This window comes from Tympanuchus pallidicinctus, unplaced genomic scaffold (assembly GCF_026119805.1).
Source record: "Tympanuchus pallidicinctus isolate F22 unplaced genomic scaffold, pur_lepc_1.0 scaffold1, whole genome shotgun sequence".
Lineage (NCBI taxonomy): Eukaryota > Metazoa > Chordata > Aves > Galliformes > Phasianidae > Tympanuchus > Tympanuchus pallidicinctus.
In genome coordinates, this window is record NW_026294618.1 from 30,179,412 (window position 1) to 30,204,604 (window position 25,193).

General features: G+C 34.7%; 1 protein-coding gene across 8 annotated transcripts in view; it reads left to right on the forward strand.

The window, feature by feature from the left end:
* Positions 1 to 25,193, forward strand: part of MYO6 (myosin VI) — a 100,005-nt gene that overhangs the window by 70,754 nt on the left and 4,058 nt on the right. For 2 of the 8 annotated variants that reach the window (XM_052699991.1, XM_052699913.1), the window contains exons 20-34: positions 935 to 1,028; positions 2,268 to 2,398; positions 2,502 to 2,579; positions 3,476 to 3,605; positions 4,418 to 4,508; positions 6,586 to 6,736; positions 7,476 to 7,684; positions 8,051 to 8,129; positions 11,501 to 11,661; positions 14,414 to 14,443; positions 14,879 to 14,917; positions 18,371 to 18,474; positions 19,934 to 20,065; positions 22,123 to 22,149; positions 23,974 to 24,192. In XM_052699991.1, the coding sequence (XP_052555951.1) occupies positions 935 to 1,028; positions 2,268 to 2,398; positions 2,502 to 2,579; positions 3,476 to 3,605; positions 4,418 to 4,508; positions 6,586 to 6,736; positions 7,476 to 7,684; positions 8,051 to 8,129; positions 11,501 to 11,661; positions 14,414 to 14,443; positions 14,879 to 14,917; positions 18,371 to 18,474; positions 19,934 to 20,065; positions 22,123 to 22,149; positions 23,974 to 24,192 (1,675 nt within the window). Of the gene's footprint in view, positions 1 to 934; positions 1,029 to 2,267; positions 2,399 to 2,501; positions 2,580 to 3,475; positions 3,606 to 4,417; positions 4,509 to 6,585; positions 6,737 to 7,475; positions 7,685 to 8,050; positions 8,130 to 11,500; positions 11,662 to 14,413; positions 14,444 to 14,878; positions 14,918 to 18,370; positions 18,475 to 19,933; positions 20,066 to 22,122; positions 22,150 to 23,973; positions 24,193 to 25,193 lie in introns of those variants that run through there. The other 6 variants (XM_052700077.1, XM_052700161.1, XM_052700246.1 and 3 more) reach the window with 6 other exon arrangements.

Sequence of the window (25,193 nt, forward strand, 5' to 3'; positions counted from 1 at the left end):
CATTACCTCATATAAATAAGGTAGTAGCTGTCCATAATGCTTAATAGTTTGCATTTATATTGCACCTTTAAAGTATCCTGCTCTGGAGGTGAGGAATATTATTTCATGAATATAATTTGCTTTCTTGAAAAAGCAAAAAGACCCAAAAATCATTAAAAAAAAAAAAAAAGATGTGGAATGGAAATTATACAACATAGGTAAAAATAAATAAATAAATAAAACATTGAAACTGCCTGAGCTGCAGTCTCCATTTTTCTCAGTTTAATTTCCCTCCACTGATGAATCATTTAATCATTGATGAATAATTTGCAAAATATTTAGAGATTTTTGTTTAGAAGATAGACAATAAATTATTACTTTCTGTCTCCAGACTGCATTAAAGCAATTATAACGAGAATGCCTTATTTCACTCTTCCTTAAAGAGAGAATGACTATGAATGATCAGAGAAAGCAGTGGTCAAAATTATGGAGGTGGTACTTGTAAGAGCAGATGGGAACAATGTGCAGGAAGGGAGAGCAAAGGCATGAGCCTAAAGAAATTGTAAGAACTGAAATTTACGAGAAAGGAAGGTCAGGTTCACCTGGCATGATTCCAGCGTCATCAGAGTGGTAGCATGTGATCTCTGGAAAACTGAGGTGTTTAGGTGATATTGCTGTGGAGAAGATAAGAAGTGCAGCAGAATCTGGGCTGCTACATCCTGAATTGTACTAGTGGTAAGAAAAGCAGTCAAATGAAAGCTCAAAAGTTTGTTACGTTAAGACTAAGGCTAGACTGTCGAAAAGATATGTGAGAGTAAAAGAATGTCAAAGTTTCTTTTTAGAAGACCATTATTTCATTTCTTTCCTTTTCACCACCCTCCAGTAATTCTTAAATGACTAACTTATTTCAGGTTTCAAAATGTTAGATTTTGCTAACTTGTTGTTTTGATAACAGGGATCTAGCTTTATTCGCTGCATCAAACCTAATTTAAAGATGACAAGTCACCATTTTGAAGGAGGACAGATCCTCTCCCAGCTTCAGTGTTCAGGTAGCATTTCCCTCTGTTTATTAATTTAAACATTATAGATTGACCAAAATTTGAAATATGTGAGATGAAAGCTCTATTTCCTTGCTTTATAGTTGATTTCTAGAAGGTAGCTTGTTTATAACCACGTGAATAGATATTTAGATGTGCTGCAATTTGTTCTTTTTTTTGTCAGTAACATCCAGAAGAAATTGATCTTAGCAGCTGTAATGTCTGATCTTTGTAAGGAAAGTCATTCTAATGTCCATCAACTGTTTTTTCCATTGATTTTAATTAGCTTTCCCAAAGATTATTTAGGAATTAAAAGTGCTGGTATTGCTGTTCTCCATAGGGTGGTTTTTGACAAAAGTACTTTCAATATTTATTTTTCCTCTTTTCTGTATTTTTGTATACATGGTGGCTTGAGTTCAATTTTTTTTTTTTTTTTGTCTTTCTGAAGTTGAGATGTTTCCAGGTTCTGCAGCTGGTATTTTGACTAGCCCACGTGTTACCAGCACAAAAGCTTAACAATTTTTCAACAGTTAGAATTCCACGTACAGTATTCATCAGTGGATTTCTTCAGGTTAATAACACTTGTCAGAAAAAAAAACCCAAAAAACTCTCTTCTCCTACCATAACAATTGCAGTTTACAACAGCCTTACAAGTCCATTTTTCCATGTATGTGTTCATGTAAATACCATTGCTAGCATTATGAAGCAGTGGACAAAACCTGGTATAGCCTGTGCTGCTTGAAGTGATTTGGAGCTTTTTTTCACTTTGTGTCTGCTTTACTGATGCTCTAGGTAGGTACAGCTAAAATGTAGTAACAGGATTTGGATCATTAAAACTGCATCTTACCAGCTGATAACTAGTAATGCAAGAGCACAAAATGTTCTTGCACAGCATTTGCATTTTATGCTATATCTGTACCACATCTCAAAAATATCATTTGTGTGCTAAAAATAAAAGCCTGGTTGGGCGTCATTTCTTTCTTTCTTAAAAAATGAATTATAAAATACCAAGTCTGCTAAAAAGGAAGAATGACCAGGAAAAAAATAATGCTTTCTATGACAGGATGTTGCTTACATCTCAGATAGGGAGAGGTTGTTCAGACTCTACTCACGTGTTCAGTGTTAACTTCTTGTGAATGATTGTATGTCAGAGGCTAAATTGAGTCCCAGCTGAAATTTTTGTTTGCATCTCTGAACAGTCTCTCAGTTTTACTGATGCTCACTTTTGTGCACGTGTTTCTATGTATTTAGGAATGGTGTCTGTTCTGGATTTGATGCAAGGTGGTTTCCCTTCACGAGCTTCATTTCATGAACTATATAATATGTACAAGAAATATTTGCCTGAAAAATTGGCGCGACTGGATCCCAGACTCTTTTGCAAGGTAAGAGAGAAATTAATTCTTCTTTGCTATTACTTAAGATTGAAAATATACTGTTGTGTTATCTTGAAGGAGGCAAAATATCAACCTGTTTGCTGTTTTTCAGGCACTATTTAAAGCTTTGGGACTGAATGAAATTGATTACAAATTTGGGTTAACCAAGGTTTTTTTTAGACCTGGCAAGGTAAGGTTTCTCTTGTACTACTTGGATATGAATTGTAGAATAATTTGGATTGGAAGAGAGGAACTTCTAGAGGTGGTGTTATTCAGTGCCCTGCTGAAAGCTTGACCAACTAAAATAAGTTTGCCGAGGGTTGTTCATAAATACTATTCATAAATCTGTTCAAAAAAATCAGCACTAATGTTACTGGAAGTTGATTTCATAGTATCATTGCTAATGCTGCTGTATTCCTGAAGCAATGATTATATGCCACACGTTGCCCAGATGCTGTACCAGTCACTTAAGATCATTTTGTTGAATATTTAAAGAGGAAATCAGAGCAAATGAATAATATTTTCTACTAAAATCATTGTAGATGAGATATGATTCTGAGCATTGCTGCTTCTGTGCAGAGAAAGAAGTAGAAAGCTATTGTAAATAGAAAGGAAAAACTTTTGTACTCCTAGAAGAATGCCCTTATTGTCTGATAAATGTCAAAAAGTAGAAGAGCAGGACTTTCAGAAAAGATTTACTTGAGTTGGACTCATACAAAAATTAAAAACTGGGAAGTGCTTTCCCCCACATTACAGAGTTACAGGTGTCTTGTAGATGTGGAAGGTCAGAGTAAGTATTCAGGAAGTGGATAAACAAATTATTTTTTAAAAATTAAGCAATAAATTTTTTTAATGACGATTAATTAATACATTATGCAAAATGCAGTGTAGCAGATGAATTAAAAACAAAGCAGTACTTATTCCTGTTGTCGTTAAAGATGCCAGACATGCACACTCTTGAATTAATTGATAGCTAATATAATGGTGATGTTAAAAATATGTTACCATTTGAATTCAATGTGCTCTTTAGTAATAATATGTAACACTCTCTGTTCTCCTCATTTGTAAAACTGGTTTTGTATTTAGTTTGCAGAGTTTGATCAGATAATGAAGTCTGATCCAGATCACTTAGCAGAGCTAGTTAAAAGAGTGAATCACTGGCTCATCTGCAGTCGCTGGAAAAAAGTTCAATGGTGTTCTCTCTCAGTGATTAAACGTATGTATTTTATGTTGAACTAAAGTATTTGTTGAAAATACAACAAAGCAATTATAACCTCCATTAAATGTGGCCAAGAGCATGTATGGCAGGTGCTTCTGTACTGAGGTCTGACTAATTTGCTTTCAAGGCTGATGAGATTTTGTATCCTACGTGCTGGGGACATATAAGGGCTTCAAGCAAAGGTTTGTAAAAGTAGTGGTGGGTTGCATCCTCTAATCTCTGGTATCTGATATGCTTGGGTGCTCACTAATGTATGGGTAAACACCTGCTCAGAAGTAGCTAGCAGTCACAGGACTTGTGGAGGAAGAGACTTCTATATCAGCTGGAAAGAGCAAGAGCTGTACTCCCAGCTGACAACCTGGAAGGCACCTGCATAAAGGTTACCTCTAGACAAAAGCTGCAGGCTTGGAAGCACTGACATGCATAATGGAGCAAACATCTCCACTTGTGCAAATACTGTCAATAAAGCAAGTAAGTGCCCAGCACTACTGATAGGTAGTTTGTAAGTGCTTGGCCTGCTCAGCTTCTGGTGAGGAGTAGAACTAAAGCAGTGAGAAATAAAGATTGGTGGTGGTAATGATTTTATTTGGGGATTTTTTTTCCTTTTATGCTGAATTATTACTGTGGGAGCCCTTATGGGGCTCCTCATTCAGGATTGTGAATTCTGTTGTCTGCTGTGTTTTATGTGTTTGACCTGGCTCTCAAAGTACATGTAGTCTACATACTGTAGCTACAAGTATATGAGGAATATAGGAGTTGTGTTAAATTATTTAAACCATTGAGACTCAGTATCTCTTGTGTGTTTACAGTGAAAAATAAGATAAAATACCGAGCTAGTGCCTGCATCAAAATACAAAAGACTATTCGTATGTGGCTTTGCAAGAGGAAACACAAACCACGGTAAGAGGATATTCCTGGGTTGAAGAAAACGGATACTTTAATACATTTTTATGAATGTAAAAAAGAGATTGTTGTGGTTTAACCCAGCAAGTAGCTAAGCACCATACATTCATTTGCCCACTCCACAATCCCAGTGGAATGGAGGAGAGAATTGGGATAGACAACAAAGAGGGATTCATGAGTTGAGATAAAAACTATTTACTGAGACAGAAAATGAAGAAGGGAAAAATAACAGCTTATATATATATATATATATATATATATATTTATATATATATATATATATATATGTAATATGTATGTATACACACACACATATTTTTTTTACAAAGTAGAATGCACAATGCAATTGCTGACTGCCTGCTGATTAATGTCCAGCCAGCTCTTGAGCAGCAGCTGTCCTCCAGGCCAATTCCCCTCAATTTTTAAACATTTATTTTACATGATGTTATATGATATAGAATATCCTTTTGGCCAGATTAGATCAACTGTCCTGGTTCTGTCCCCTCTCAGCTCCTTATGCCTCCAAGATCCCCGCACTAGCAGGACATTACCAAAAGCTGAAAAACTGAAGTGACCTTGGCTTTGTTCAGCACTGCTTAGCAACAATTAACACACTGGTGTGTTACCAACATTGTTTTTTTCCCTATACCAAAACACAGCATTGTACCAGACACTGTGAAGAAAATTAACTGTGTCCCAACTGAAACGAGTACAGAGGTGTACTATACATGGCTAACTGTATCTGAAGCCCTAGAATGACGCAAAGTATGATGGAAGGAGACTCTGAGAGATGCTCTGTTCTACCTGTCTTTGTCAAGGATGAATAGCCTAAGTGACTTCATAGCCAAAATCAGGAATAAGAAAGACTTCATTTTTTTTGTAATGAGGCCCTGTCACAGCTGCCCAGAGAAGCTGTGGGTGCCCCATCTCTGGAGGCACTCAAGGCCAGGTTGGATGTGGCCCTGGGCAGCCTGACTTGGTGGGTGCTGTCATTGTCTATTACAGGGGGTTGGAACTAGATGGTGTTTAGAGGATCCTTCCAACTCAAGCCATATTATGGCTGTATGATTCTGTAAATCTGAGGATTTCTTAAGAGATATTTGTTTGGTTCTGTTCATAAAATCCTTTCATGGAAGTGTAATTATTGGGAGTACTTAGTAAGTCTCTCTAAGCAATTTAAACTCATGAATTTTTGCCCTTTACTCATAAATACCTTCCTTTATAGGTATATATATATATATATGTTTATCATAATAATTGTGTTCTATTCTGCCTCTTCTTTAAATCAAATAATTTCATTAGCTGTAATCTGATTGCATGGAGTATTGATGGGGGAAAAAAAAAAAAGTAGTCATTAAGCATTGCTGACACCTTTTTCTCTTTGGTAGAGATCTGGATTTCTGTTCTTTATTAGTGGATTTCCTATAAAATATTTTTTCTACATCCTTTGAAAATTATGTTTCATTTTGGTCCTTGGCATTTCTGATTTCAGTGACTTCTAAGAAGACTGTGTCTGCAGAGTTGTAACTTGTATCTAGTGTCTTTAGTATTGCTTCTTTAAGAAGCTGCAAAATACCCTGGATTCCCTGACCAGATTGGATCCTGTTTTTATCTTGACTAATCCCTATAGATCTGTAAATGGCACAACTCACATTTTTCAACTCCACTGAAAATTTTCAAGTGGTGATGATTCTAATGGTTTATTATTGGGGAAAAAATAAAAAAAAAAAAAAAAAGGAAAAAAAAATAAAAATGAAGAAGAAACCCAAAAATGGAACAAATAAACAAACAAAAACAAAAGACCCAACCACTGATTCTTGCAATAAAAAAAATCAGTTTTCCCATATGCTTAAAGACCTGGTCACTGATAATTGGTATTAATGATGATTGTTAGTAAAAGGCTCCTTTGCTGTTCAGTTAGTTCATGTTGATAATGTTTGCATTTCAAGGTGGTGTACTCTATCTGCAAGCATAACTTGTCTTCCTGTTTACCTCTTTAATGTTGAATGGTAGTGGTAGTTTTAGAAATACAGACTTGTGAAAACATCTCAAATAAACTTCCTTACTTTCACAGCATTGATGGTCTGATAAAGGTCCGTACACTGAAGAAGAGACTTGATAAGTTTAATGAAGTAGTAAGTGCTCTGAAAGAGGGGAAGGCAGAGACAAGCAAGCAGATCAAGGAGCTGGAGTATTCAATTGATGCTTCAATGACCAAAATTAAGGTATGATATTTATCAGGAAAACAGAAATCTTCTGAGAACTTAATTTAAAAGGTCAAAGTATTCAATTTTTTTACAGGAAAGACATTTAAATGTAGAAATATCTTTTTTTCAGGGACAGTAAAAACTACTAAATCCTGTTTAAATTATTTATGAATGTTACTGAAGTAATTGTGGATGTTATCACTGTTATCTGTGTTTCAAAATCGCCATTGGAAAATTTAAAGTATGAATTTATGTTGATCTTGTGAGATGGGTGTTGTTAGTAATTTACGTATTGCTTTTATTATTAATCAGGAGGGAAACTTAAAACATCACAGAATGAGGAGGTTTATATTTCAGTTACGAGTTCTTTCAGACTTGGTTGTAAATGGAATTTAGTTTGTTGAATTTGCTTCTATATTCTCTTACCAGCAAAACTCACAGACAAAATGATCAGAGGGCTGGAGCACCTCTCCTACGGAGAAGGGTTGAGGGAACAGGGCTTGTTTAGCTTGGAGAAGAGAAGGCTCTGGGGAGACCTCATTGTGGCCTTCCAGTGCTTGAAGGGGGCATATGAACAAGAGGGGGAACGGCTGTTTACTAGGGTGGATTGTGATAGGACAAGGGGGAATGGTTGTATACTACATGTGTAACTCAAAACTTTTCATTTCTCAAATGTAATATTTAAATACACTTATTTTTTAAAGTGAATTACAAATGCAAAGGAATATTATCGCCTCTTGTTATTATCATTTTGCAGACCACAATGATGACTAGGGAACAAATAATGAAAGAATATGATGCTTTAGTTAGAAGCTCAGAGCAGCTTCTGAGTGCACTGCAAAAGAAAAAACAGCAAGAGGAAGAAGCAGAGAGGTTACGACGCATCCAGGAGGAAATGGAAAAAGAAAGAAAGAGACGTGAAGAGGAAGAGCAAAGGAGAAGGAAGGAAGAAGAAGAAAGGCGTCTGTGAGTACTGAATAAGTTGCTGCTTTTAGAATAAGAATAGGAAAAGCTCAGGTTATTTTTATTATTACTTAAAGAGAGTTGCTTGAATTGTGTGTGTAGTGTGCTATTCATTGTTAAAGTATTTCCTCTCCCAGCAATTTTTTAAGTTAAGTGTAGTCAGAATAAAGTATTTAGAAGATTTTATGATGCAGCAGTAATACAGATGGACTTGAGAAAGTCCTTGACTTAAATACAGGTCTTGTCATAACTGTACAGTCTTTGGATTATCATTTAAATTTATGGGGGATGCTTTGATACTACTTGTTTGCTTGCATTTTTTTAATAACTTACTAAAAGTTTTTATTTCCTCTTCCTCTTTTCTAATAGGAAATCTGAGATTGAGGCAAAGAGAAAACAGGAAGAAGAAGAACGGAAAAAGAGGGAAGAGGAAGAAAAGCGTATTCAGGTAATGTTTTAGCTGTGGTTTTGTTGATTTGTTTCTTTTGTTTTTAAATCTTTTTCACAGCTTACAATTTCCTCTGAGTCTAATGGCATTATTTTATAAATAGGTCTCAAAATTATACAGCAGTGTTGTATTTGATACACCGAATATAATCTGTCTACAAGTAGTGCAATAACGGAATTATAGCTACAAGAGGAAAAATACATAATCTAAATTCAGTTTTCAGATAAGAAAGAATGGTATGTGAATGAGACCCATAAAGAAGCTTCTGCTTGGGAAATGTTTGTATTAAGCACGTATATTTTCTCTCAGACATAAGAGAAGGTCAGAAGGATAATATTTAAAAATTTACTATTACTAAAATTCTTTTGATAGTGTGTGCTGACATGGTTGAATGGGAATAGAGAGCACAATGAGAGGTGAGAAAAATTTGTGTGGCATCTTACAATTGTAATAATGAGGAGAATAAAATAAAGCTTAAAAAAAAAAAATAAATAAGGAGCTTTTACCTATAAGACTAGCCTTCAGGAGTTCTAGGTCCCTGAATCTTCTTCAGAAACCTGCTGCAATTAAAATTCAGATTAGGGAACATTGAAGCTGGACTCATGTACGTCCAAAAGACCTGATAGGATGTGCCTGTGAGTGCTGAAGGAGCAGACCAATGTCACTTCAAAGCTACTTTTGATTATCTTTGAAAGCTCATGGCAATCAGGGGAAGGTGTTGAGTTCAGGAAGAAGAGGTGTTAGCAATGTTCTTTAACCTTACCATTTAGGTCACTCTTTATTCAGCTATTGATTGTGGTACATCATGTGCTACATTCTTGTGACTTGGGATATGAGTAATCATCATAATTCCTTAAAGAATATGGATTTTTTTTTTTCTAATTGAAAGCCTTCAAGCAGCTTAATACTGCTCAGTTTCTAGTGCGAACATTTCAAGAGAGGAAGCGTGTGCTTATTGTAGAGAAATAACCTTTCAACTAGGCCTTAGCTGCAATGTGCTTGTGGTAGAGGAAAAGAGAAGAAAGGTGAACATTTACCATATATGTTAGGCCAGCTCTAAGTATTCTAGAGTTGAAACTAGTAACATATTCTGGTTGCTGTTCTGGAGTAAGACAAGATGTCTGCCCAAATCAGTGAAAACTGCTAAGAAAATGACAATCAAAGAAAATGTTATGCATAGAAAGGACTGGGATTATTTACTTTATAGTACTCAAAGGTACTGCCCAAAACTGCACAGAATTCTTGCATGATAATATAACAGCAAAGTCCAGGAATTTGGACTTAATAGCATGTTACAAAACTTGTCCTAATGGTTCTTATCATTTTATCTTTATGAGGGAAATTCTGTAAGCAGTTAAAGCTTTCACTATCTAGTCATTTGCTTTGATAGTAAACATAAGAGAAAATCATGATTAGAACATCCTGAGAAAAAACACCTGGTTCCAGTCTACATGCAAGTTCAGCTATACTGGACTGGAGGTGTACTTGTTTTTAAATGACTTTAAAAATTATTTTCCTTTTAAGTTAAAAATACATAACACTACAGAACTGTAATTTAGAGTTATGAATTTTTGCAGATGTTGCATGCCAAGTACTTTTTTTATTTTTATTTTTAAACTAGAAGTCACTGGTGGACTGAGGCTGTGTTCAGTGTCAGCTTACCTGTAAACATTTTCATAATACTGGTAGTAGTGAGAGGCTACAAGTAGCCTTTCAGCTACTTTTGTGTAAGATGTGTGCAGTTCAAATCCTGCTCCTTCTCCATCTGCCTTAATTCCAGACTCTTCTGACTTATCCTTGATATCATGAACTCTCATTCTGAGTTGTGTCAGAACCCTGATCTCCTTGTTTTCCTTAAAGATTCCACTGGCAACCTGAGCAGGGGGGAGTTTCAGTAAGAAAGCTTTCCTTTTGTGGCTACTGCAACAAGCACAGGGCAGTGGTTGCTGGTGAATACAGCTGCGTTTAAGTCTTATCTGTGATTAATCAGAAACAGGATTTTTCTCCTTTTCTTTATTTTGTTACACTTGGAGTTAGCCAAGTGCTGCTTATCCTCCTGGTTTCTGCATACCCTTGCCATGTTTCTGCATCCTCACCATCATTCCTGATGAGCATGTGTCTAGAACTACCACCAGCATTACAGCCTAACAGATGAAAAATGGGTCTTTGCTGTGTGGCTGTGTCTGTCACCAGTACTGGAATAGTAGGCAAGCAAATCTGGCTTTTAGAAGTTAAATGTAAAAAGGGAATAAGCTGCTGTTTAGCTAGTCTTGAAACATAAAGGATGTGTCCACTCAGGAAGCAAACAGGACTCCTGGCAGAAAGTTTAAAAGTCTGGTCTGCCAGCACTTTGATCACAATCTTTATTTGTGTTTCTGTTTCTGAGTTGTGGATATTTACAGAATGTAATTTACACTTAATGTTGCATTTGGATATTAAGCAGACATACTATCCAGTAGGGCATTTCTTTCTTCTACATAGTTAATTATTCATTATCTTTCCTTCTTGTGGTAGTTACTATCAGATAATGTTTTTTCATAGCAAAAAGTTACTGGTGTTGCTGTACTCCTTTACTGGTGCAAATTTGTGATGCTGAGGGGGAAGTGACTTTGTGTCCCGTCTTGACTTTATGCCAAGAAAGGCAAAACTAACGTACACCAACGAGGGCACAACTAACAGTTGGCATAGGTGATGTTTAGAACTTGGAATTGAATGGTCACATTTTCTTATTATGTGTGTAAGACCCTTTGTTAAATAAAGATGGTAAGCTGGAATTGCAGCTTTGTTCTGCAGAAGTGTTATATTTGAATTATTTTTCCACCTCAGTAAGTAGAAATTTGGCAGTTCATTTAAATTCAAACCCAGACCAAGTCCACAGAGGATTCCAGTGTTCATCTCTTTTCAAAATAGGTCTTTCCCAGACCTATGTGCAAAGCACCTGTTGCAATGTCTTACAGTGTTAAGTGCAGGATATCAAGGGATTATGGTATTAGTGATGTGAAGAATAAATATGGGGCTCTGTATAAGAGTTTTAATGATTATAGACAAATTTTAAGTATATTTTGTAATAAAATATATATTTTTAAGGCTGTGATGTTTTTCTAAATAAAGAATGTTTTTTGGCACTTCAATCTGAATAGATAATACATTAATGATTTGATAAATTTTATGAGAATCTGGATAGCAGTCTGTAGCTGTTGTTTTTCTTGAGTCAAGCAAAAATACCAATACTGTTAACGCCATTAATTCACTAAATTTAGTATCTGTTAAAGCTGTGAATATACTAGGTGTATTTTTACTATTCATTTGCTTATGTAGTGTTTTGATTTGATGAGATTCAATGTATGTTTTTATATGTTTTCATAATACAGGCTGAAATTGAGGCTCAGCTAGCTAGAGAACGAGAAGAGGAAACCCAGCACCAGGCAATTCTTGAACAGGAACGTCGTGATCGTGAACTTGCAATGAGAATTGCCCAAACTGGGGCAGAACTCAGCACTGAAGAGACAAAGCTTGATGTAGGATTGTGCAGGTATGGAATTCAGTACTTAAATTTCTTTTCTTCTCACTGGCCTCATCCTTTGGAGAATACTAAGCTCTTGCTTATTTTATGTATTTTTGTACTAGTTAAAGAGCTTCTCTGTTTTGCTTACTGCTATATCAGTAATTTAGTAGGTGTTTCTGAATAGAAATGCAGTTTTCTCTCATTTCTTGACTTTTGGCAAGAATGGCAACCATTTTAAGTTATGATTTTTATGAGCCATTTGAAGGAGGGAATGGAATTTCTTCAGTGGTAAGTAGTAATAATGTACTCTTTTTAGTACATTTAGTTCCAACAGTATATTATGAATCTGTGTGTTTTATTTTGCTTCATTTTCTGTTTTTAAATTTATTTTAACAAGAAGCCCTCTTTGAAGGCAGAAATAATAGTTATTTCTGTGTCTTGTCTGGTAAGTGGTTTTTTTGGTTGGTTGTTTTTTTTTAAAGCAGATTGCATATATGTAATTTGGGTGGATTTGAAAATTAAATGTCTTCTGTTTGGATTTTTGGGTGTGTCATAGGAATCCATATGTACAAATCCACACTGCCTGCAAAGCAAGATATCTCTTGCCTTCTGAAGAAGCTTTGTAGCCAGCAAATGTATGTGAGAATTTGGTGCAAAGATTCAATAAAAATGATACTGATTGGTCAAATTGTATATAGAACCTACCAACGTGATCATGTCACTCACTTAGTGATGTGACCACCTTTGTTGGTTTGTTGTAGTTGAAAGAAAGTTCTGTAAGAAATTTCAGGCTCCTAGATTTGTTCTCTTTGCTAATCAAATTTCATTTAGATGTGTACTTTTAATAGTTGTATGCCTATGTGTCATACCTAGATAGGGCTTTTTTGTTCTGTATGATGTTAATTTGTGGACACCTTGGCTCAAATTACTGTGGTTTTGTCCTCAGATTTTTTACAGCTGCTATCATATTGTCTCAGACATGACTTTAATAAGCTCAATTGAATATCCAGATTAAATGATTCCCAGACAGCATTCTGGATATTTTCAAGCTTTGCCCATGAAAGTAAACCTGAAATCATACAGTGTTACAACTTGGCAAATTTCTTTCAAAGGTGGAAGAAGGGAGGGATTGGTTAAGAACGGCTCAGAGAATTCAGTAATTTTTTGAGGTCAGTGAAGCCTCATCTGCCACAGTATTTCCTACTGCTTACAGGTGGTGCTAGCCATTTGTGTTGTGAAATCCAGGAATGGCTGGTAGACTAATCATATTGATACCTGAAACTGCTGCTTTCTCTCTACTGTGTAGTGGTCTGAGACTTTGAAATGATGAGAAAGTACAGAATGGTCTGAGCAAATTAACTTAGCAGTGTAAATCCTTTCTTGAACAAGATTAGGTATAAATCTATTAAAAAAAAAAAAAAAAAAAAGTACTAGACACTTTTCTACCTGTGTGAATTTTCTTTTTGTCTGTGTGGGCATGCCTTTCTGAAATCAAATCTCTTCATTGGTTTGAGTCAAACGTACAATTTAATCATTTAAACTTAAATCCTCAGGACTTATTTTAACTGATATCACTTAACATTTTACTGGAGTCTAAGAGGCTTGCGTTCAGGCATCTTCTGGATTAGAGACATACTACTACAGGATACATTGAAGTCACGATGACTTTTATGTGTGTGCATTTCCTTTTCCTTTTAAATCTCAGGAGAGTGAGGTGCAGAGTGTATTACTGCATACTGAGCTCATGCAGTGTACAGGCTCTGCAGTGGCTTCGCACCATTTTTTAAGTAAAAAATAAAATTAAAATAGTCATTCCAGCTCTACACATTGGCATGAGGAAAGGATTATTTCCTTCAGTGTTGTGCTACTGATAGTGTAAAATTAATAAGAGGAAGGTGACATCTGTGTACAAGTTGGAAGGTACATCTGCACTTTCCTCATTTTTTAAAGGACCTGTGACACTTATGTGTTGGCATGGTTGAAAATGGGTAGTCTCTGCCTTCCTTCTTTTTTTCTTCTCAATACTTTTTTTCATAGGTATTTACAAGTTCAAAAGTATTAGTAGTTTCTTTTAGAAATATACTGACTGATTCCTCTTAAAGAATTGTTATTTGTTAGGACAGCAGACTCAGCTTTTTATTCTTTACTGAGTGTGCTGGACTTCTCCTAGCTCCACCCATTTTTATTATTCATCCACAGTTTGCAAATATGTCTACAAGGGGTTTGCTGCACATTGATGAAGCTTACGTTAAGTGTTTGGCATTTGGATAAAAATCAATTAGGGACCTGATTTCATCTGTGCAGTGCATTTTGAGTTATGTCACTTAGTGAAACACGCATAACACAAAGCACCAAAAAAAGTTTGCTTCACAGAAGATCATGTGAATATATCTATTCTGTGTGAATTGTCCCAACTATCCAAATAATTGTTGATTTGTAGCATATCTAACGCTATCACTTTTCTGTAAGTGTGGGAGGGCATCTTCACCGTGGCAGGTAGGTGCAGTGCTTTTCACAGCTTGCATGAAGAAACTGTCGTCTTTCCGGCTAAATAAGGATTGTTGTTATTTCTTGTGATGTGTTTATCCAGACATAAAATGTATAAGTAGTATGTCTCGTAATTTTTTTTCTAAATAAAACAATAAAACATAAAACAATGCTAAAGAAAAAAAAGAAGAAAAGATGATAAATTATGGGAGTGACTACCATGGCCCACCTCTTCCTGCTTCAGATTCTTACAAAGATAACTAAGGCTAACAAAAGTATCTTCTGTTTGCAGAGCCAATGGAACAAAGCTGCAAATGACTGCGTATGGCACTTTTTCTCCATTTGAATACTTTAATAGAACAAAAGTAACAGTAATTAATTCAAAGGAAATTGATCTAGTCTTCCTGTTTACTAATACCTTGTAATAATCTTCATTAGAATGCATCTATAAACTTTAAATCAACATATCCCCTAATTGTCTAATAAACATGTTAATAACCTAACATCTATTTAAAGATCATAATTACTGTAATTTTTTTCCACATACAGCCATTTTTTCACAGCCTTATATGATTAATTTGCTCTTAACAAAGAATCATGTGTGTGTTATGCATTAGAATGGATATTATAAAATAAATTACTGTTTATTTTCTGTGTTTGAATCAACTTTGGCTTGGTTGGCAAAGACTATCACAGTTAATAAGGCTTTTTTATTTTAATATATTTGGTTTATGCTTATATGTCAATTTTTTTATAGGGAACAAATGGCCAAAGAAATGTCAGAAATGTTGTCTAGGTAGGTGAGAAGAAAATATTGAATGAATAAATCATCTAATGGAAAGAAATCATATGTGAAATGTGTTAAAAAATAATGAATATGTTTTTAAGTGTTACGCAGATAAGTAAACAAGTTGTTTCAGATAAGTTTCCTTTATCAACACCTTTTTTATTAACAATCCTGATCTTTCAGTAATTTTTAGATGCTAATTTACTTGATTATATAAATAACAATTATAAAAAAGTTTCAGTACCCTTGTATTTTGTATAATTTTGAAAGGTTCAATCAGATCTCTTATCACTGCTCTTATGATAATAATAAAATACTAGGCTCTGCATCTTCAAAAGAAGAATTTCTGCAAATTGTTAAATTAAATTACTTAAAGTTAATATAACTTAATTTAATTGAAAATATACCACCTATATTTTAATTCAAATAAAACCAGATGAGAAAATTGTGTTGTTGAAAGTATATTAAAGCTATCCTAAGACATGTAAACAAAATCTTCTGAGATTTCTTGGATGATAGTACAAGGGTTTATGTACAATGCAGGAGTAAGGGAAGGATGTAGGTTTAGATCTAAATGCAATTGTACTGCAACAGTCTAATAGTTGCAAGTGTTAGAATGGTTTTAATGATCTCTGTATTAGAGGGCAATTAAGTGTTTGATGGATTGTGGGGATAAAAACAATATCTTCTGACATTACTTGCCTGATGTCTTACATCAGAAATAAAAATATTTGGAGTTGTAAACCAAAGCAGAATGCTGTGTATGCATAGTCTGAAGATAAGATTGACTAAGCATAGAATCATAGAATGGCCTGGGCTGAAAAGGACCATAATGATCATCTAGTTTCAATCCTCCTGCCATGCGCAGGGTCGCCAACCACTATGACTAGTGGTTTACACAATGTGTAGCCATAATGTTGATAACTGTGAAAGCAGCTGTCATCTAAATTAATTTCTTGTGGTGTTCTTTTATGAATGGGTGTAAACAGTGCTGCATTTAATTGTTAGACTGCAAATTTAGAGGGAGAGATTGTATTGCATGTATGGACGCAGTTCCAGTGATGATGGCCAAACCTTAATATGCAAACAATCTCAAAACTTTGACCAGATCAGAGGCATTGTGTTATGGTTGAATTAAAATTGCAGTGCTTTCTGCATGCTTATTTGGGTTAATGGTGGGGATTTTTTTTGTTTTTGTTTTTGTTTTTTTTTTTCTATTCACCTACTCAAAACTTTTGACTTGAGATTCTATGATGAAATGTACAAATGCTGTTTATGATACGTAATGTCAGATTGAGTGGTGAAGAGTGACTGTCAAGCATGATTTTCCTCTTACTGACAGACTGTTACATGTAAAGTCATGCAGAAAACCACATTGATCTGCAGAGTGCAGGGTAGTACTGTAATGGGGAAGCTAAGCCACTCAATTGGATTAGCATTCTTAAAGATTGCTGCTTTAACCAGAGATCTTATGGCCTCGTTCTGCTGCTCTAAATTGTGTTGCAAACACTTAGAGTGGTGGGTAGTGTTGCTAAAAAAGGAAAATCCTCAGGATTTGTCAAATCCTTTGTTCATCAAGGTTAGACGCCAGGTAGCGGAAATGGCATTTAGTAGCAATGCTTTAATGTTTTGGCCTACTGGCCTTAACAAAATATTAAAACACATGTTTTGAAAGGAATTGTCTGCTTAATGATTTTTTTTATATTAATCATGAATGGTGCTAAGAATGAGGAAGTGTTATTGCCCCTTATCTCTGTACTGATAAAAAGACGAGGTAGATTTTCAGTCAAACTTCTTGTGTAAACTGGGAGCTGCGTGTTAACTCAGATTAATAGTGTGAGCAGGCATAATTAAACTGATGCTGCAATGAACACGAAGATTCTGTAGTTTTAATTACGTTTCAAGAGATGGTTCAGTTGCTATTAAGAAGAACATACGGCTAAACAGATGTTTTATTCTATAAAACTTAAATGCAATTTATTTTTCAGAACTTCTGTATCTATACAGAGAAAACTTCCATAGGCAATATATTAATATCCTCTTCACTAAAAAGGAAAAATACAGCATAAATATATAGCACATGACCAATGTGGTTTCTCATGAGAGGCCTTTAGATTTTACAGAGAAATAAACTTGAAATAATATTCATTGGTTTGTAAATGCTGTAATAATAAAATAGCTCCACAAAGATACTGTGTCACCAACAGAATTTTACTAAAGAGATGTAGCTTCCACTGTTTCTTGTAAATTTGTAACTTAAAACGTTGCATCAGGGGTTTTGCTGCTCCATTAAAGATTTAATAATATGTTCTGAATGAGTATTCTCAGAGCCTGAAAGGGAATTGCCTAATATTATTATTCATGGGCATTGGTAGAGGTTGGTAAAATCACGTTAAACACCAAGGAATTCAATAGCAGACACAAGTGTTCTGATCTTCACTGAGAGCTGTAGTGTTTCCATCTCGGTTTGTATTGTTATAATCCATGGGGCTGTTCCCACAGGAGTGTCGTTCCGCTCCTTACCTATCTCATTTTTCAGATAAAATGGTATGGGCTATTTCAGGTTTATTTTTCTATGCATGTAACGTTTGTTCATTCAGTGTTTATTCGTACTGCTAAGAAGTTGGAAATTTTAGTAATGGTTTCTCACATGCTGTTGACTTCCTTGTGCAGTACTGACGCGACAGATACCGTTTGCCTTTGGAACACAGTTTCTGGTTGGGCCTTTTAATACTGGTCAGCATTTCTTCAAAGAGGGGTTTTTATTCTTCAATGTCTCTGTAAATAATGTTGTTTTTTTTTTTTTTTTTCCCTCTGCAGTCTAGCTATTGCTGTTCTTGGATAGTTGCAATAAAATAAGTATAGAATTAAATAGATTTCTCAAATTAAACTTCTGTCAGAAGCATGGGATATTTTTCTGGTTTTTGAACAAAGGTTTATACTTCAAGTCTTAAACAGCAGCACAAATGCCTTTTATGCCTTCTTGTCGACTTCAGAAAGTAGATAAGGAATTTTTCCTTCCTTGACTGTTTTTATAATGGAACTGAAAATGCATATGGCTAATGTGTGTCTGTGTTCTGCATCTTGACCTAGTGCCAAGGAACATGAGCGGGGATGTACATACATACAGATGCATAGAATGTGTCTTCTTATGCATAAACACTAGATATTTATGGCAATTTCTCTTGATTTCTGGGCAGCTGACCAGATTATTCTTACAGAAAGATTTTGTACATAAAAAAATGCTTCCTCTTTTTTCTTAATACTTCGAGCATCATGAAAGTAATTTCTTAATTTCCTTCTGAATCAGTCCTGCTACTGCAAGAATGCAGCAGTGTTGCTCATGGGATCTGTTCCTACTGTTGTAGCAATTCCTATTCTATACTTACCTGTCCATTAAAAAATACATTTATGCTTAAACATGCTTGCTTGTTTTTTAATATATTTTTTTCATTATTGTAGAGGTCCTGCAGTTCAAGCTACAAAAGCTGCTGCTGGTGCTAAGAAGCATGATCTGAGTAAATGGAAATATGCAGAGCTTCGTGATACCATCAACACATCTTGTGGTAGGTTTTTTCATTTGAGAGAAAAAGAAGTCAGATTGTAGTTGTATGAAAGGTGTTACATCCAATAATAAAGATAAAAACTTGGTTATGAAGGTATGTAGGTTTGAATTAATGTTAAGTTAATTTCAAAATATTTTGTTTCTGTAAAGAGATTTGGCTTGCTGCTCTCTATACTGTGGAAACAGAAATTGTTTTGTTACCCTTTTTACTGATTTTATGTATATTAAGCTGTTTGGGCCATAAAATATGTCATAATTTCTTATAATTTCTCTTTTATGTAATTCAGAAAAGGGAATATTTACTAGGCTTTATCTAGAATTTGTGGGTTCTAACAACTATTTTTTGTTTTCTTTCTGTTAGAAAAAAGAATGTATAAAGCACAGTTTAAAATACTTTTTGGCTTGAATATTCAAATTATTCTTTGTTTTTGAAAAGGTGCAACAATTTGTGAAGCCCGTGATTGTAACATTAATTACCTTTTCTCCGATTTTATGAAGATAGAAACAGATATGAGCTATTTCTTTATTAAATTTTAAAGTTTTTCTTACTTCTGATAGGAAGTGTTGATTAATTTCTGAGATTTAAGAGGACTGAGAATTAATCCCTGGATGTAGAAAGAAATCCATCCTCTATATTTGTATTTGAACTCGCAAAGTTAGCTCCAAATTTTGTGTCTCTGTATTTACATATGCAGAATTGCAATAATGTGTTTCAACTGAATAGCAGGTTCAGTAATGTAACATATAAAGTAAAGTAACGTGGTGCTAGTGTATATTTATCTTTAATGAATGCAGTCCAGATCCTCTTAGATGACTAATGAAGAACTCTTGTGATCGTTTGGTCTTTAGTATCATGAAATTCAATAAAATTAAAACATCATTAATAAAGTAGGCAAAGAATTCAGGTGTCAAAGCAGAAGAGACATCTACAACTAATCTAAAAAGATATTTTTTTCAATTTCAGAAATGAATTTCAAGAATTAATTGTTTTGTTTTGTTTTTGCGTCTCTACTGCTTTTTTGCAATAATGTCAACAGGCAAATTCAGTAAATGAAAAATCACAACAGCAGCATTTCACTGCTACAAATCTCACAGTAAAACAGCTACTTTGAGCACTGCCATATTTCTAAAGACAAAAGGATATGTAGCACTGCAAGGGACTTTCTAGGCCATAAGATTAGGTCCCTGTAAAGAACAAGGTATATATGTTTAATACCATATCATTAATTAAAAGCTGTCCAAGAAAGTATTTTAAGAAATTATCCTTAGTTGTGGAAAATGTAGCTTTTAGCTATGTTTATAGTTAGAGCTCACCAAATTTCAGTTTCTTGCTATTATAATACAGTAATGCTATAGCCGGATCAAAAAATTGATGTACCAGTCAATACAGAAAAGCATTTCATGAATCATTCCTCTGATTTTTTTCTTACTCCTCTCTTCCTTTCTTGCTTCTGAAACAGATATTGAACTACTGGCGGCTTGCAGAGAAGAGTTTCATCGAAGGCTAAAGGTATATCATGCTTGGAAATCCAAGAACAAGAAACGCAATGCAGAAACAGAACAGCGTGCTCCCAAATCAGTCACAGACTATGGTGAGAAGAGATAATTTTGTGTTTATAATAATTTTTGAGAAAGCATTCCAGAGGAAATGTTTCTAAGATATTTTTCTTTTGTTATGTTGAAGGAGATGTTTTCCAGGAGTATTTTCATATTGAATTAGGGTGAATAATTTGAAAAGTTTGAAACTGGCAAATACTTTGCAGAAGATGGAATACTTTCTGAAAATGAAAATACTCAATAACAACTCGCATTTGTTAAAAATCAAAAACAATTCTTGATTTGGCATTTTTGTGAAACATTCATTGCTGTGCTGTGCAAGACTAAAGGTAGATTTTCCATTTATGAAGCTCCAGTTTGCATTTTGAGATTTTTGAGACTTTGTTTTGAAGATTGTTTTCACTAATTCTGACCTTTGTAGATAAAATACTGCTTTCAGTGAGAGTACTGTTAGGTATAATTCTGAACTATCTTTAAGGGTAGATTAGAGATTCTAAACACTGTCCTGTGTGTCATAAGTAGTCCAATAGTCTGAGTAGTTTACTGGGGCTAGGAAAAAAAAAAACAAGATAGAAAGGAATCTTGTTCTATGTAATGGTACTATTACACTTAGGATCCAGACAAAACAAAACACCGTGGTGGTTTCTCACGCTTTTATAATTTCTTAAGATGTGAATAGGCACTTAGGGAAGTTTTTAGAAGGAGCAAATTATTTCCTTATCTAAGTTGTTCTAAACCTTACATATTTAAAATTACATTTTCCTTTCATGAATTCTACAAATACTGCATTTTTTGATTATAGGTTGACAAATAATGCATGGCTTCTGCTTTTATATTACACTGTTGCTTTGCTTTTTTCATAGATAGGTGCTTATTTGCCAAAGCAAAGTGCTAATGAAAGTCAGTGACTGGTTTTTAAATTCAATGAGAATATTTAGTATTTAACATGTGTGTAACTGCCAAATCTGAAAATTCGGTGTCCAGTTTCTGGAGTGATTTAAATTTGGTAGTAGTGATTTGGTTTTGTTTTTCCAACAAACATCTGTTGTAATAGGAACCTAAGAAATGAACAGAAATACAACAAATTGATAGAATAATTCAGCCAGGTCTTTCTTCCCATCCTTTGATCTTGGCTTCAGTGGGAGTAGAAGAGGAAATAGCAGATGAGATGATGATGTTTTTTGAGTCCCATTAGCCCTGTTACAGAGCTTGGTCTTGGAACATGGGGAATGTAGATCCCAGCTACACTCTTTATTCCCAGTTCAGTCATTATACAATAATATTTCCTTTCTTTTGATTCATTTTGTAAGTTAGGCATTACTTGAGTATTTCCTGAGAGCCTGGGCTTTTCAGAGAACTTTGGTTCCCTTGAGAGAGAGGAGGGGAGATCTGAACTTCTGGAAAAGACCATATCAAAGGCTGGGTTCTTGTAGTAATACTGCTGTAAGTGCTTATGAAAGCTAATGAATAAAACATTATGAAAAGGCATTTCCAGTACGTATATGAGGTTGCAAGTTGCTTTGAATTTCAACTCGGGAAATTTGTTTGGAACCGAATGGGTAGTAAGTACTCTTCTGTTATGTTGTTAATGGGAAATTTTAAAGAGCAGAAAATCTTAGGACTTCCGCAAATAAAGTTTGGGATATTTATATTCTCATCACATCTCATCCCAGAAGTCTGGGAATTAATTTGTTTTTAATTTGTTGTTAATTTTTATTTTTTTATTTTTTGTAACAGAAATACGAAAAATTACAAGTACTGTGTTAATTCTGAGGGCATATACATACAATTCTGTGATTCTGTGATATGTTGCAGTCTGCATTGATGTATTCATACAGCATGGCAAAGTAATCAATTTCTAAATTAAATCTTGATGAAACTAGAAGCAATTAGTTATCTATGAAACTTGAACAAAGGAGATGTTATTTATGTCAGTAAGCAGAAAATAAATAGAAATAGCTCAACGTATACCTTTTTAGTTAGAATTTCTGTTTATCTAATATCATCATTGGTGAAAAATAAGGTAATGAAACTGTAACTTAAAAAGGTCAGCACTACGGCATTTTGTTCAACATGTAATATTTGTTTACAGATTTTGCACCATTTTTGAACAACTCAAGTAAGTGGGGAGGTGGTTACTTAAGCTAACTTTAAAGATTAGGAACACTCAAGAGCTCTGTACTAACATTGTTTAATCCAGTGTTTTGCTACACATCTACGTGGAATTTAATTGTTCAAGTAAAATGCTATTTAACTATTTTGCAATTATATTCAACTGTTGGTTATTATGTGGTATTGTAATAACTTACTAATGTACTTTGCTGTTTATTTTATGAGATCCTTTCCCATTTCAACTATGATAAGAAGGGAGAGTGATGTACGCTACTTGAGGAGATAACAATTTTTTTTTCCAAAATAAGTGAATTTTTTTTTTAAATAGCATTTTTTACTGTCTGCATTTTTATTTTTTTTTATTTTTTTATTTTTTTTGGTAGCAAAACTCTGGAATCAAATTAATTATAACAGCTGTTTTCCTAGCTCACTAACTGTCAGGTGGTGGTTTTGTTTGAGTAAAGAACTACTTTCCATAGTGCTGAAAGTTAGTCTTTACTGGCTGTTTAGCATTTCCAGCTTCTAGATTTCCTCTTGAATTTAAGTATGCAAAGGGTTAGAAATAAGTCTTAGCAACTACTGTTACATTACAAAAAGTGTTTGACAATACTAAAGCGCTGATCTTTAGTATGGTGTTCAAATGATATTGTTAGATGTTCAGACAGTTTGCTACGTACCATAGCCTCTATCCCCATATAAGACACGTGCTTTTTCAGTTTTAATATATAAATATAGCATTATTCTATTAAATATATTTTTGTACTCTTGTTTATGTAGGCATGGGTAAAAAAATTGGGGGCATAATTTGTATAATACATTTCTGTTCAAAATTCCACTCTTCGCATTTAGAAATACTCAGATTCAAGCAAAAGTAATATAATTAATTTTGAGGTACACTTGTAGTCTGTCAGTCCTGTACTTAAATATAAAAATGCATTATTAGAAGTGATGAATAACGTTTTGCAGGAGCAATTATTGAAGGAAATGATCTTATTTATTTATAAGAGCATCTACTATTTAAAACCGATTTATATTGTATACATAACATTAAGAAGGTTGATCCATTGGTACATTAATGTAGAGTATTTGCTTTTGTTCAAAAGAAAGTTTTTCTCCTGAGTCTGAAATATAAGTGTGTGTGACTCCAAAAACACACATGACAAATGTTTATCAAGAACCTATTCCCTGGAGAAGTTCAGTCAGTCGACTTTAATGGACAGATATAACCAGTTGCTTTGAAAAAGAAAGCATCTGGAGTTCAGTATGCAGCAGTCTAGGCAGTTGTTTTTGAGGACTATTTAGCATAATAAATGGTTATTTATCAAATTCTATTAACAAATTAGTGATTTCTAACAGTGTTACGCACCCTTGTTTGTCAAAAGTCTTTGAGTGGTGCTTTGTGTTCTTGTAACTGAAAATGCTGTTTTGCACAGTGACCTTATTTAACAAAGAAATAGACTGATCTGGAACAGCTACTGATATATGTTTCTTGTTGGTAAGAAATTTTACATAGAAATTTATACTTTCAATACTAATTTAAAGCAGAATATGGTATTTTATTTACTTTTGTCTAAAATTACCTGAGGCCACTGATCAATTGTTTTACATGTAGGTATAATAGTTTGAATGAACCTTTCTTCACTAGTGCTGTAGTCAGAGTAGTTGGAAGAATGCACGTTATATGAGATGGCAAGGCTTTAGGTTTGATGAGACTTGTATTCGGAGAGACTTTCCCGTTTTTGTTTTGTTTTGCTTTGGTAACTAATTTAGCAAGTCATTAATGTTCGTTTGATTATTCTTGCTTATTTTTTGCTTTTGTTTTGTGTAATAGCTCAACAGAACCCAACAGCTCAGCTACCAATGAGGCAGCAGGAGATTGAAATAAATAGACAACAGCGTTACTTCCGCATTCCCTTCATCCGTCCCATGGACCAATATAAAGATCCCCAAAACAAGAAGAAGGGTTGGTGGTATGCACACTTTGATGGGCCATGGATTGCTCGACAGATGGAACTTCATCCTGACAAGGCACCCATTCTCCTTGTAGCTGGTTGGTATCAAAAGCAGAGTTCAGTTGGGAAGGTTCAGAGTTGACAACTTATTTTAGAAAAAAAGTCAGATGATGAAAGTTTTCCTAGTTACAACCTCATCAGCAGTTCATGTCTGGGCAGAATTTGAAGATCTGTGACTTCTGTTGATGGTGGCCAAATGTCATGGCCACCATTATGTAGGTGGTAGCTGGTGCTTTTACAATGTTTGTGTTGCCTGCTATGAAAGATTCGGAATTTAATCTTAAATATTTGAAATAAAAGCTAGATGTGGCAATGGATGGTTGATTGTAGACCTGTTGGAAGTGACCTTAAAGACCATCCAGTTCTTAGGGCTGCATCCAACCTGGCCTTCAATTCTTCTAGGGATGGGGCATCCATGGCTTCTCTTAAGCAACCTATTCCAGTGCCCTCATAGTGAACATATTTTTCCTTTTATCTAATCTAAATCTACCCTCTTCTGGTTTAAATCCATTAACTCTTGTCCTATTGCTATATTCCCTGACAAAGAGTCTCTCTCCACCTTTCCTGTAGGTCCCTTTAGGACTGGAAGGCTGCTATAGGTTTCCCCATGGCCTTCTCCTGGCTGAACCAACCCAAAGTATCATCCTATCTTCATAGGAGAAGTGCTTCAGCCCTCTGGTCATCCTCACAGTTTTCCTCTGGACCTGCTCTAGAAGGTCTATGTCTTTCTTATAGTGGGGCCCCAGTGCTGGATGCAGTACTCAAGGTGGAGCCTTATAAGAGCATAGAAGCAAGGGAGAATCACCTCCTTGAAGTTTCCAGTTATGCTTTTTTAATGCAGCCCGTGATACTGTTGGCTTTCTTGCATCTTCTTTTTCTGGAGGATAATGCAAAGGGCAAAAAATGTTGGTTTACAGTTCAGTGTTTTGAGTTCTTGTCTTTGACTTCAGAACTGATGAGAAGGCCATAATCCATTTGTTTAGTTTTACAAACTGATGCTTTAGTAGCAACCAAACTTCCTTGGTTTTCTACTAATTAT